The sequence below is a fragment of the Sylvia atricapilla genome, chromosome 14, assembly GCF_009819655.1.
Source record: "Sylvia atricapilla isolate bSylAtr1 chromosome 14, bSylAtr1.pri, whole genome shotgun sequence".
NCBI lineage: Eukaryota > Metazoa > Chordata > Aves > Passeriformes > Sylviidae > Sylvia > Sylvia atricapilla.
The window spans coordinates 15,292,446-15,306,472 of NC_089153.1; the positions used below are offsets into that span (position 1 = coordinate 15,292,446).

Consider the following 14,027-nt stretch of genomic DNA (forward strand, 5'->3'; position numbering starts at 1 on the left):
ACTTTAATTCTGTCCGGTTTGTGCCTGAAACAGGCTTGGCAGGATCTACCTCCATTATTTTGGGGGGGATCTGTGGCTTCTTTCTTGCTTTCCTTCATCGTCCTTACACAGTCTCTTTTGCTGCCCCAGCCTTTCTGCAAAACATGTTCTGTGCCTGGCTTCATTGAGTAACATTGTTTATAATTAAGTCGGGAATAAACTGTAATAGAGCTTTCTTGGCCAAATATTTCCACAATGTCTTTCCAAGGCAGGTCTGAATTGGAAATGTCCAGGGCTGCAATGGCTGCAGATCAGTGCTTGGTCTCTGGACAGATGTCTCTTTGGGTATATGAAATTGCAAATCTGAAATTGCCTGTAACAGCAGACATATCTCTGCCCCTTTGTGTGCAATTCAGTCTTGCTGTGGCTCTGCCAAGGTGGTCACATCCCTGGTCACGCTGCTGGAGCACGTGAGGTGTCTGCAGCTGCGTCTCCAGCTGCACTGGAGGGTCTGGTGCTGCTCTGATTTTTATTCAGAGATGTCCAGTGCTGCAGGAAAGGTCCACCCTGTGGCTCTCAGTATTGTCTGTGTTTGTGGGCTTCTACTTTGTGCCACTTCTTCCAGCAAGATGAATGGGTTGAACAGCAGCTTTCAGTGACAGAGCCAAGAGTGGTTACTGGATAAGGGTTATTTTTTCCACTTTTTAATGATGTGGTTATTTTTAAGGGAGGAAGATTGGTGACAGACAGTTGAGGACTGACAGTATGTTTTACCAAAATAAAAACATTGGGGAGTTAAAACTTTCTTTGCTTGATATGTTTCATTATTTGCTGTATGGTGAGAATTTCAGGAGGGTAAAGGTACTTGGCTAATAGGAAGCCTCCTTCTCATGAAGCTGAGCACCAACATTTGGTATTTCACTTAGGGAACTGCATACTGGTGTGTTTTGTTGGCACAGTACAAGAGATGAGTTTGCAGGTGGTTTTTGTGTCATCTTGCTGCTGAATCTTGTCTTGTGACCCCTTCCACAGTGATCATTTGGGGTCTTTGGTGGAGAGGGTTTGATTAAAAATGTCTGCAAGGTACAGTCTTGTTTTGACCAAAAATAGCACAAAGTTAGTTATCTGAAATGCTGCATATCATCTTGAGTTTCGGCTGTAGCTTGTCCCATCTGAACAGCAAATTAATACCAAACATTTCATTACAGAGTAGACAGTTCTGACTCCCTTGAGGAGAACATCAAACAATACAAAACAGTTGTTCCTCATCAGTGGAGAAAGTCCTAGCCTTTCCTTCCTCATTAGCCAAGGCTCTTACCTGCTTTAATTTCTTCAGTGTAACTCCACTGGAGTTACAACGTGGCTCTTACCCAGTCTGGAGTGGTTCACAAATTTTCTTGTAAATACTTGAATATTTCCGTGCTCTGAAGGTGAACAGTGTTGTGATCAGATGTGGGAGACTACTATTTAGCCCTACTATTACTGTAGGGCTAAATTTCTAAATTTTTGTCCATCAGGATTTATCAACAGTTTGATCTTGGCGTAGTAAATGCTAATTTTAATAGGAGTGAAATTGGTTGTGTTCTGACATAAGAAATGGATGCTTTGGGGCTATCTATAATTTTTCTATCATGCTGCAGAGTTTAAAGGAAGAGACTTAACTGTACCTGGGAAGGACAATAACTGCTGCTTTTGCTTCTCTGCTGTTGTCTTTTCAGTGTTACAGGTTTTGAAAGTCCCTAGCAGATTTTTTTTTTTTTTTCCCTGTGTAAAGGAAAAAATGCTAAGGCATCTCTGACAGGTTGGTGGGATTTAGGGAGAGTATAGAGGAAAATTATGCTAGACAGTGACCTGCAGTGCATCCTGTCACAAGGCTCTCCCTCAGGACATGATGCTTCCTGATCTGTCCCAATGACCCCACTGGTGGGGACTTTGTGGTGGGTGATGGTGAGTCCAACACCTGACTGCTAATGCTGGGGAAATGAGAGAGGAAACTGGGCAGGAATGAGAATAGACGCTGACTTCTTGGAAGGAGGTTTAGGCATTGTCTGAATAGTTTCTTGAAAGCCACCTTTTTACTGGGCTGGGATGTTGGAGGTTGACAAAGAGTTGATTTAAATGCAGACTTGCCTAAGGGCAGGGGTTGTGGGTGTGCTTCAGGTAGATCAATGTGAATGGCTCTGGCAAATCTCCAGTGAGGTTTTACTGCTCCATCCAGTCGGTGCTCCGGTTACAGTTGTCAGTAAGATGCACATCTATTGTATGTGTATGCACAGCATCGGAGATAATCAGCTGGGATATACATGTGCCCCTCAAAGCCCAGGCTGGAAATCTGTAAAAAAAAAAAAAATTTGAGGCCAAAGTCACATTTACAAGAACTCAAGCAGGAAACAGACAAAAAAAGAAAAAGAAAAAAAAAAAAAAAAAAGAAAAAGAAAAGGCTTTGCATCTGAAAGTGCATCTGCATTTTAAAAGCAACAGCCAAGGCAGCACCTCTGGTTCCTGTGCTCACAGATACAGCTGGAGACACACAGGCTGCAGCAAGGCACTGGCTGAGAGAGGAGCTGCAGCCCCCTGCCCGGTGCTGTTCACATTCCCTGTTCCTGAACTCCTGCTCAGCAGTAAGTTATTGTGTGGCTTTTGATGACTGAGTGAAAAGAATTTCAATAATGTAGTCTGTAACCTCATTACGTGCCTTTTTTTCATGTGACAGGATTTATTCTTTTGTGTTTTCTTTAACCACATGAAGAAGACACATAAAACTCAATGAGAAATGGAATATACCTTGTATTAAAGAGGTCTGTTGTGTTTTAGTTGCTGGATTGTTGAAGTGGGTATGGCAAGAGACGTGCCTCGAGCAGGGTGGTTAGCAGGATGGAGAAGTGAAGCAGAAAGGTGTGTGTGCTTTAATGAGGAGCTTTAAAGCATTAAAGCTCACAGCTTTAATGAGGATCATATTGCTTGTGCTTTTTGGCAGGAAAAATACCTGGAGTGCTTCTTGGAGCTCCTAAAATGCTGAACCCACCTGGGACATGTTGGTGGGTGCTGCTAAACAGGCAGGATACTTCACAGCTGGATGCAGGGACTCTTGTATCCTGTGAAAACCTATTGTATCTCGTCTTGGCTCAATTATTCACAGCACCAAAGCTCCTAGATCCTCTCCTTGGCAGAGGTCCTGCTGGTAAAGCACATCCAGCCACAGAGACTTCGTGCTTCCATCTGCTCTCAGCTCTTGGGCAGGGACACACAAGTGGCATTAAACAACTTTAGGGTTTGTGTACTGAAAGATTTCGGCGTTGTTGTGGCTGCTGCACAGCCCTGAGAAGCTGAGTGGGTTTGGGTGGCTGTGTCTGTGGAGTTGATAACTTGTGGGCAGGCAAGGTCACTGTGTCTGTCTGTGTTCTAGAGGGGGATGACTGCTGTTATGCTCCCTCTCTGCTCTGTAGTTTTGGGGCAAAGCAACACCAGATCTGCTCATACAAGCTAAACATTATTATGTAAGTTTTGGGGGTTTTTTGTGATTGTGCCTGGTTTTGGTTTCAAATATTTTCTGGTGAAACTTTTTCCTGAGCACATCTGAGAAGTAGGAAAGTTACTAACTTGTAGATACCAACTTTTTTTTTTCTTTTTTTCCCCAGTTGATAAACATGTAATTTTTTGTTCTTATCATGTTTCAGTCAGGAAAATTTCACTGTCTCTTACTCCTACTTTTTCTGTATGTTGCAACCTTTGAAACGAACAAACTGGTATTGGTGAAATAATGGGGTCTAGTAGTGACTCCAAATATTTACCTGTTCAAATGTGTGAAGTTTGAGTGCAGTCATTTACCAGAGGTCATGTTACTTACTAAAAAAATAACAAAAACCTTCTCAAATCCTCTTATTGTTTTGTTCTTTCAGAAGAATGGGGAGAACCATTGTGTTCTTTGAACGTGTAGGAGCCACTAAATAAAATCAGGACTTGCTTTTTAATGTAAATGTCTCTGCTGTCCCGTGTAATCTGCACACAGGGGGGGAGGCAAATCTCTTCAAAAGCATCTGGAGCTTTAGTGATTTCTTGTGTTCTGGTTTTTCCCCAAAGATCCAAGCCAAGAAGAAACCTACTCCAGTGAAGTATGAAGTTGGGGATCTTGTTTGGGCCAAGTTCAACAGACGCCCATGGTGGCCATGCACAGTTTGTCATGACCCAGTGCTGGACTGTCACTCAAAAATGAAAGGTACTGTATCTGCTCAGACCACAAAGTGAAGGTGTTGTGTATGGCAGGATGCTGCAGTTTTTTATTAATTTTAAAAGCATTTCTGGCCTTTGAAAGGTGTGAAGAAATAGATTCTGCTGTGGAAAACAAGACCTGGATCCATAAATGGATCTAAATAGAGCTAAATGAGGGAGGTGGCAGGAAGAAGAAAGGGTTGGGGGTGGTGAAGTGGCACAGATAGTTGTTGGACATTTGGACTTTCTTCCTAGACAACAGGAAAGACAAATAGCTGGGCTAAGCTCAGAGCAGTGTGGAAGAAGCAGCCCCTCAAAAAAATTTATGCAGAGGAAAAGGAGATGGATCAGAGAGGTGCAACAGATGAGGAAGCAGAGCTGAGAAGATTGGAGTGTGTGAGGACACAGAGTTGTTCTTGGAGACAGGGAGGCTGGAGAGGCTGAGGAGTGGAGCTAATGCAGTGTAGCTGCTAAATGCCTGAAGGTGTGATAGGAGTATGTGCATGAAAGTGAAATATTTGGGTCTTGTTTGGCACTAGAAAGTAAGGGGCTGTTAATGGGGAAGTTCTGGAAAAACCAAGAGATGGAGCCATATATGTGAATGTTTTGGGTGTAGTGTGAGCGAGCTGAGTGTAAGGAGGAGAGATGGGCAAATATGACAGAGCTGTGTGTGCTTGGCCACAGGAGAGAGCCAGGAGGGGAGAAAGAGAGTTTTAAAAGGTCAAGTCAGAGGTGAGTGATAGAGAGAACAGAAGGGAAGTGATGAATTGTTTGCTTTTAGTATCGTACCAGATGCCACGGGGAGACTGCCACAAACAGAAAGGCTTATCTCTTCCTGGTTTCCCTTTCTGATTATTTTTGTTCTGTGGGCAGCTGCAAACCCCTTGGACTGGTGTCCTCTGCCACTGACAGCTCTAGACTGGTGAGATTACCACTCACTGCTGTATTTGCCTCTAGGTTTTGTGGCCCTTGCCAGCCTAAGCACAAGTGCTGGGCATGAGTGGAGTTCTTTTTGAGTGGTCATCAGCTCAGAGCTGCTGCTGTTTCTCTAGGGACATAAAGTAGCTTTTCCTATGTGATGCTCACATCATCCTCAAGCCTGGTTACTGAAGTATTCTTTCTTCACCTCCTTCATCCTTAGGGAGGCATTTATCCTGATTCTAGAGAATACTGAACGTGCTGTCTTAAATAGTCTTTTTCCAGCTCTCAAAATCCTGTTTGAGATGTTTCTAGAAGATATGCTGATACATATTCTCTCCCCACATCCCTTCTCATGAAGTTTTGGGCAGGATTTAATGTATATAGCTGTCCAGTATTCCCCTCTCAGCATGAGGATTTCTAATAAAGGAATTCTGCAGGGAAGAAAAGCTCTGTTAGCAAGTTCCAGGAAGGCCTGGTCTCTAGCCACACGATGGACTCTCCCGTCATTGTTTCATCTGTGTTCAGACCAACAGAGTTCAGGGAAAGATTGTATCTTCCAGCTGTGGCTGTATGTAATCCGCTTGTCCTCCCTTCCCCAATGCCAAGGTGGCAAAGCAGGTGAGTCTGTGCTCTGGCACTTTTGGGCAGGAAGAGCTGGGTTCTGTGTACACTGTAGGAAGCACAGTCCTACTGCCTTGGCTCTCCTGTTGCCAAGGGAACAAGCCCTTCAAAACAAGGCAGGTCGCTTCAACCTCATCACTTGTGCTGAAAGCTCTTCTCTTGGGATTTGAGGAATGGTGTTTAGTTAAAGGCAGTTTACCTTTTCTCGGCAAGCTCTTGACTTGAAAGATTTTTGGAGCTGGAAGGTATAGGCTCAGTGGCTTGAGTCCCAGAACTGTGAATGGATGAATGAAGCCTGTGGTCTTTGCACTTGGTTTGGTGTTGCTCTGGTCATTGTTCGTCATCTCTCAGTGGTCTTGGTTAGAATCTCAATTTCAGCGTCAATTAAAGCCAGGTTGCCACACTTAGCTGGCATTTTGAAAGAGGCAGCACAAACCAGATGGGCTTGAAACTGTAATCTGTCTGATGGTGAAGGTGTTTCCATGAAAAAGTTAATACATTGCAGAAAACTGCTGGGGGAAAGTTTATATCCCTTGTTTTCAAGTGTTGTTTGCTCTGTTCTAATACTTGTGACCTGTCCTTTTCTCCAGCACACCCAGCAGTGATTCAGTTCTTATTTGTACCATGTGTGTTTAACATTCTTGCATAGAGAGTACCTTTAAAGAATCTTTGAATGTGCCCTTATGATTGAATTTCTCCTCTATCTCTGCACCTCTGTACCTGAAGTATTGGAGAGACTAATTGCAACTAATGCTGTTGTGTTGTGTCATATTGCACCTAATATTTTCAGTATGTATGTATGCATATGTTTAAATGCTGCTGTTCATGTTTTGTGTCCTAAATGAGACTTTGTTTGGTATTAAAACATTGAACAGTATGGGATGTGTTGTGATGGGGGAGGCTCAACCTGTGTGAGGAAATCCTATCCAGAAGGATGTCAGTTCTGGGTGTTGCCAGCACTGTTGTGTTTTCCCAACGGTCAAGTGCTCTGAACTGTTTAATCATTAATCAGGGAGTAGCAGAAAAAAAAAAAATGTTCTGCCTAGTGTGTTGTGTCTCTCAAGGAAAAAATATTTAGATATTTTTGCCTTGTCTCTTTTTTTTTTCTTTTTTTTATTTTTTAAGCAATCTTTGCTGTAGGAAGATGACCAGTCATAGGCATATTAATCAATTGTTTGTAAGAAAAACTCAAACAACTTAAAACTAGAGTAGCAATGTAGAATATAGACAGCAGCAAAGTGGTCTCCCTTAGTTGTGAGTAGAAATCCCCAGAACTGGCATTTATGTGGGAATGTTGTTCAGCAAAATGTAATTGAAAATTTCCTCTCAAATTGTTACAGCTTTCTGTGTCTCTTTTTGTGTCTTTATTTTGTTACATATGAGGGGTTAATTCTGTTAAATTTCTTGAAATAGTTTCCAATCAAAGACCATACCGAGAGTACTATGTGGAAGCCTTAGGAGAACCTTCAGAGAAAACCTGGGTTGCTGGGAAAGCTATTGTCCTCTTTGAAGGGAGACATCAGTTTGAAGAGCTGCCTGTTCTCCGGAAAAGAGGAAAGCAAAAGGAAAAAGGCTACAAACATAAGGTGAAAAAGCTGTTTTCTGTAATATGTTTTTATTTCTTTGAATCTGCACAGTACAAAATATTTCTTTATGCCTGGATTTGTACTTTGACAGCTTCTGTGAGACTGACTGCAGCAAGGCGGCCAGGGAAGGGATTCTTTACGTCCTTACAGCAGCATAGTTTATAAACTGCCAGGAGTTTCCAGGCTTTCTTCTATGCTGGGGTGTGGCCTGCTGCTTCTATTGCCCTGGACAGCTTTGGAAGGCAGAAGAATCTGGGCTCTGTTGGTGTGGGATCTGTTCAGCAGCACAGCCCTCTCCTGATGTGGATTGCAGCGCTGCTAAAAAACTTCTGTGCTCTCTGGCCGCCTCCTTTGGCTGATCTGAATCAGAGCTGGAATTGCATGCTTCACTAGATCACTGGCTGAGATAAAGCAGTGGGGTTTTTAGCACTGCTTCAGTAATTCTCTTTATAGAAACTTGTTAGGACTTATAATTTGACTTGGAAAATGCTTTGTCAGTGAGCCTGTGGGAATGAGTTTTGTGGCTCATCGCATCATCTCCGTTTCCAAACATAACAGCCCTGAGCAGTTGTAGCCAGTTAATGTAATGTGACACAGGGGTCTGGTCTATGTCTTTAGGAAGGTGACTGCAGAAATTAACTCGTTAGAATTGCTGAAGTGAAGAACTACAGAGGCTACTGTGTTACTGTAAGAGAGCAAATAGTTATACTAGGCAATAGTATCCAGTTTTTCTTTTTCTCTTACACTAAAGCTTTATAACCTATGTTAGTTAGGTTATAAAGTTACATTATATCTGGAACCATCAGATTGAATGTGCTCTTGAAGATGTGAATCCCTGGGGGCAACAGCCTTATTTGGTTTTTCTTTTCCAAGGGCATGTTCAGTATCTTCTTCAAAGACTTCTCTCATTGCTCTCAGCCCTCCCAACAACTAATGACATGCTCCCAAGTAACTTCTCTGGTCCTAAAAGTGCTGCATGGCTGAAATCTCATTCTATATGTAAATGGATCACCAGCATGCCCACAGTAGAGGGAATCAAATGTTCGTTGCTCACATAAATGTCCAGGTTTGCACCCCTGGAAGCCAAAATTGATGGAAAGCTGAGAGTATTTGGTTGGATTACTGTTGTGCTTCATAAAACTTCTTGAGTCTGCTGAGATGATACTTTGTTGGTTTGGGTTTTTCTTTGAAAGGAAAGTGTCACCAATGTGAGTTGTTCTTCCTGCCTTGGAATGGGTTTTGATTTTAGGAGCAGTTGTGAAGCTTTTGGCTGTTGTGCAGCCAAAAACTACATATGCAGATAAGAAACAAGTTTCTTGTTGACTTTGAGTATTAGCAGAGGTTCCTGTTAAGTATGCAGAGAGCTTTCTGGTTTTTCTAAAGAAACAGAGTTAAATTGGGAGACTTCTCAGGAATTGTGAACTTGATAGAGCACATCTTAGATGTGTGTGGATTTCATGTTCGTCCCGAGGTGAGTTGATGGAGAGGGCAGATCGTGCTCTGAATTCAGAGGATGCAGCAAGAATCAACAATGAGCACAGCAAACAGGTCTGCTCAGATATTTTGAGGAAAACAATGCTGCATTTGCGTTGCAAGGCTTGCTGGCTGTAGCTTTGCATTTCTGTGCCAGGGATCCATACCATATGCATTGCCCTTTACAGACTGTTGTGTTCAAGATGTATTGGGATGCCAAGACATCTGGTTCCTCAGAGACCTGTGCTTGCCAGGGACCTTTTTACTGTTCTGGGAATGCACTGGGCACAGCTGGAATGCAGAGTACTTACCCAGGAGTACTTCCTGTGTCTGCCAGACATAGTCTCAGGGAAGCCCTGTGATTGTCTTAAAGATGCAAAATGCAGGAATGTCACTGTGTTCTATGCCTTGTGCTCCTCACCTTTATCTCTTTGATTACCTACTCAAATTTTGTCTTCTTTTTTTTTGTCTTTTTTTTTTTTTTTTGTCTCCAACTTTTAAGGTTCCTCAGAGATTTAGGGCTAAATGGGAAGTCAGTGTTGGACAGGCAGAAGACATTCTTCTCGGAGGACCAGAGGATCAGAAGTGCAGCCAGAACTCCAGCGAGCCAGACAGCGAGAAGGACGTGCAGTTGGAATATTACACCAATGGCCCTGGAGCTGAAAGGGACACACAACTGAATGGCTGCTTTAAATCCTTGGCTTTTGACTCCAGACACATGGCCAGCGAAAAAGGAAAATTGCACATCAAGCCACACTTGAAAACAACCTCTGAAAGCAGAAAAAGGACTAGAGTAAAAAAGAGTGGCGCAAGAGGGGAAACATCGAGGGAAGAAATCAAAGACAAAACACCAGAGAGCATAGTTAGAAACGTGATTGTAGGGGACCTACCAGAGAAACACGCTTCTCATGAGCTTCGCCGGATTGCCAACAGCCTGACAGCATCCAGTAGCACCAGGGAAAACCATTTGCTTTCCTCCTTTGGAGAGAGACGTTTTGAAAAGACACCTTTAAAACCGGACTATGAGAACCGTAAAAGCGATGCTCTGAAAAACACCTTCCAAGGAGATTTGTTTTCCAGCCCCTCTTTTGAGAGAGAGAAGAGCTCCCTGGGTATTTTGTGCAGTTCCAAGTTAAAAATACACTATTCTGCATCTGATGCTGGTGTTGAGAAAAAACGAACTGAATCAGATTCATCCTCTTCCTTCTCAGATGGTGGGAACAGTGATGTAGATACCATGGACCAAAGTTCAGAAAGAGCCTCTAGTGCTCTTGAAGTTAGTGATTCTTCAGATAAAGTGGAGAAGGACTTTCCTATGACGTCAAGTGGAAACATTAAACTTTCCATGTATCTTTCTCAGAAGAGCAGCAGAAGGGCCAGGAAGAAGTCGCACAGAGATCGCAAACCTCTGGGAGGTTCAGTAACCAACAGACTTGATGCTGAATTTGCAGATGGGGAGCTTGAAGTAGGTCTCTCTGATGCTGAGATGTCATCGACACCTCTCGAGTGCTCTTCGGATGTGAGAAATGACAATCTTTCCCTAGCAAACAAGCACACTACCACCCCCCAAAGTGTTTCCAAGGACAGCTCCTGGCCTGCTGTTACAAATCAAGCAATCTTAAAACCGAAAAGTGTGAAATTACCCCGAATCAGGAGTATAAAATGTAAACATAAAGATAAGGTTGCTGGGTTGGAGCCTTCTCTTGCAGAAGAGGATAGTGGTATGAATCGTTGCCCCTCAGATACCAAAGGTTTCTCTGGCCTTCCGAGAGATTCTCTTCAGAGAAGTGGAAAAGTTGATGGTCAGAAACTGTTAAACAACATGCATGAGAAACGCTCGGATTCTTCTGAAATCGAAACAGCCGTGGTGAAGCACGTTCTGTCAGAGCTGAAGGAACTGTCGTATCGGTCCATGAATGATGATGCCAGTGACTCTGGCACTCAAAAGGCCACAGTACCTTTGCTTTTCTCTTCTGCCTCTGGTCATGGTCGTTTGCCTATTGAACCAGATTACAAATTCAGCACCTTGTTAATGATGTTGAAAGATATGCATGACAGTAAGACGAAAGAGCAGCAACTGATGACTGGTCAAAATATAGTCCCATTTCGAAATACCAGCACAGGTGATAGTTCTGGAAGCAATTCTGCAAGTGGTCTCAAGTCTTTGTCTATTGTAGGTCCCCCATACAAAATAGAAAAAAATGGAGATTGTGTCCAGGAAACAGTAACTCCAAACTCCGCTATAAGCAACTCCTCATTTTCACGCAATCCTCCAACCAAGTTGACAGGGATTGGTACTGGTAAAAGGGAGCCTGCGAGTGCTGCTGTTTCTGGGACAAATGGCACAAATTGCATGTCCAAACGCAACTGTTCAAAATCTAAGCAGTCATCAAAGCTTGGAAATAAAACAGTTTCAAACAGAAAGGACTTAAAACCAGGAGGGCCAAGTAAGTTGCTAAGTCGGTTACCCAGAGATTCAGGAGAACATGCATTCCGTGTGCATGGTTCAGTTACCAGTCCTCTAGGGAATGAGGCAGAAGATACTGAGAGGAAAGAGTGTATTGATTTAACAGAGCATTCAACTGATGAAGACTCTGCCTGTTTATCTGATGACAATTTAGGTCGTATTGGAAGGAGACCTGAAGCTGGTAGAAATAATGAGAGCTGCAATGCTGCTGAAAATGGGGAGAGTCCAGACTTGGATTCAGAGGCAAATAGTGAGAGCTCTCTTGGTGATGAGTCTAATGATATAAATCACGTAGCACCCAAAAAGCGATGGCAGCGTTTTAACCAAAGCAGTGCTAGATCTAATAAGCACATCAGTAGATCTAGGGAACAAGGAAACTTGGAGAGTGCCTTTGGCCTGAATTCTCGTGGCTTTTCACTGAAGGGAAATGAGTGCTTGGGACGTAGGCATTCCCCTCATTCAAAGGTGCTTGAGGGAGACGTGGCAGTTCAGGACTTTGAGAATCGTTTAGACTTAGTTGATAAACGTTTGAATGTATGTGGTAAGCCAAACACCAGTGTGATGGACTCAGAAACAGAGCTTGGCAACTTTGCTCCCCAGTCTGAATTCTCTGCACAAGGTAAGGGAGCTGGACTTGCGCCAGAGTATTTGTATACATTTTACACTTTTTCATTTAAAGGATAAGTTACAAAACTTGTGGCTGTCTGACAATGTGAAGATGTCTATGTCTGAGCAGAAGAAAAGGTGGGACCTTGGTTTAAGTTCTCTGGAAGCACAGAGAACAAAGTACTGAGCTTGTACTCAGGTTATTGGTCAGAAGATTATACACACGTTACAAATCTTTAGTTCTTCCATGGGGAAAGGTAAAATTTGAAACCTGAGCCTAGGATTTTTTTTTTTTTTTAACTTGTGCCTTCATAATGTGTTCCTTATAGCCACAAGGTTGGTGTTAGTGGGATAGGTCAGTGCTAGTTCCAGGAAGCTGAGCCTCAATGGTTGCTCTGTTTTTTATCTTCATAGTGCTGGTTGACATAGTTTGTCTTTGGTTTGTTCTGTAGGATTTCCTCAAGACAATGTGTTGGGAGTTTTTTGTGTTTTAGTATGGGATTTTATTAGCTGCTCATAGTGAATTGTGGAGCCCCACAGATCTCCTAATTAACAGTTCTGGTGTGGCTGCCTGATGGGTGAAAGAGAGAACAGAAGAGAGGGAAGCTGCCAGGGAGGCTGAGCTGGAGGTGGGTCTGGAATATGGCAGACAGAAGTAAGGCAGCAGCATTGGAAGGGAGATGACCTGAGAAGGAGGATGCTTCTGAAGACCAAAAGGCAAGAGAGCCCTGCCTCTCCCACAGAGGTGGGGACATTTGGTTAAAGCCAAAGGAAGAAATAAAAGGGTGTGTGGAAGGAATAAGACCAACAGAACCATATTCAGCATGTACCGTCCTCCAGCTTCTGCAGGGAATCTGGGGAAACACACCTTTAAAAACCCAATAAAAATTAGGTTTCTGCATAGGTTTCACCAAACTAAATTGCTCTAATCTAATTGTGATATCATAAAATAATACAACTCATCATAATTTTGAGCCTGTGTGCATTCTATCACTTATGTGTTCCCTCAGTGCACATTTTGATGTGTTGTATTTTGATTTTTGTGGTTGCTGGAGGCAGCCTGCATTTCTGTTTCACTTGTGGCAAAGGCAGCTCCTGGCTTGGTGGTTGTGGGGCCTGCCCAAGGCAAGTTGCAGCAGGCACAGAAAACAAACCTGTAGGGTGTAACACATGGGGTAAAAGTTCTGGTTTTAAGTCATGACCAGCTTAATCATTCACTGACTCCTCTGCCTGGGTCTGTGTGTTTTTGAGGACTGAAGTTTCTATAGAGCAGGTGAGAGGATGCACATTCTGGGCTGTGCTGTGGGTTTTTCCTTCACACTGAGATCTAGACAGGTTCTTATGGCTTCATGGTGGTTTGGCAGTGATGCTGAGTGAGGCAAAGATAAAGGCCTGCAGAGAGAGCTAGGGAGGAGGAGATGCTGAGAGGCAGTAAGGGTAAGAGGGTAGTGGCAGAGGAGGGCAGTGGGGGCAAGGTGGCATTAGTGGAGAGGAGAGTACAGGGTCTTGGTGCTGCACACAGGGATGCAGCAGCAGCACTCAGGGTCTGGGTTTGCTGGCAAAAGTGCCAGATCAGTGATGGCAGCATAAACTAATTCCCCTGCCCTAAATAGCATATGAGCTTTGTGCACACCCACACCCTTTTTTACAGATGTGCTGTGGGGAGCCACTGTCAGGGCTGCTGTAACATCCTCAGTGCTGGTGGGACTGAGTAAACCTCTAATACTGTGTTGAGACCATTCCTTAATGTTGGGCAAAGCCTAGAAAGTATGGAAATTGGACTGGCTGCAGTGCTTTGAGAAGATGTGACCCATCCTTGCCCACAACAGGCAGCTTCAGCTTCAGTGTAAGAGATCAGAACAGATTGCAATCACAACTGTGCCATTTCCACTAAGCTCAAACTACATAAAGTCTTTTTCATAGTTAAATGGCAGCATTGGGCATAATTTTGCCACAAACCTTGTGCAGTGTCTTAAAGCAAATAAGGCAGAAGTAAAGATTGGTGTAGTTGGGCTGGTGTAAACCAATTCTGTAAATAATACTTTCATCACATCTGTGATGATTTGCCACTGTCAGTCTGCATTTGGGATTCTTGTACAAGATTCCTTTTGGGAACAAAAAGCAGTTAAGGCAGCCCTTCTGGCACAGTGCTGTGTACTCTGCTG

The 14,027-nt window shown here is 43.4% G+C and overlaps 1 protein-coding gene across 3 annotated transcripts in view; it reads left to right on the forward strand.

Annotated features, from left to right (window-relative positions):
* Window positions 1-14,027, forward strand: part of NSD1 (nuclear receptor binding SET domain protein 1) — a 61,298-nt gene that overhangs the window by 12,332 nt on the left and 34,939 nt on the right. For 2 of the 3 annotated variants that reach the window (XM_066329315.1, XM_066329314.1), the window contains exons 3-5: window positions 4,060-4,195; window positions 7,144-7,316; window positions 9,292-11,875. In XM_066329315.1, the coding sequence (XP_066185412.1) occupies window positions 4,060-4,195; window positions 7,144-7,316; window positions 9,292-11,875 (2,893 nt within the window). The remainder of the gene's footprint in view (window positions 1-4,059; window positions 4,196-7,143; window positions 7,317-9,291; window positions 11,876-14,027) is intronic. The other variant, XM_066329316.1, reaches the window with a different exon arrangement.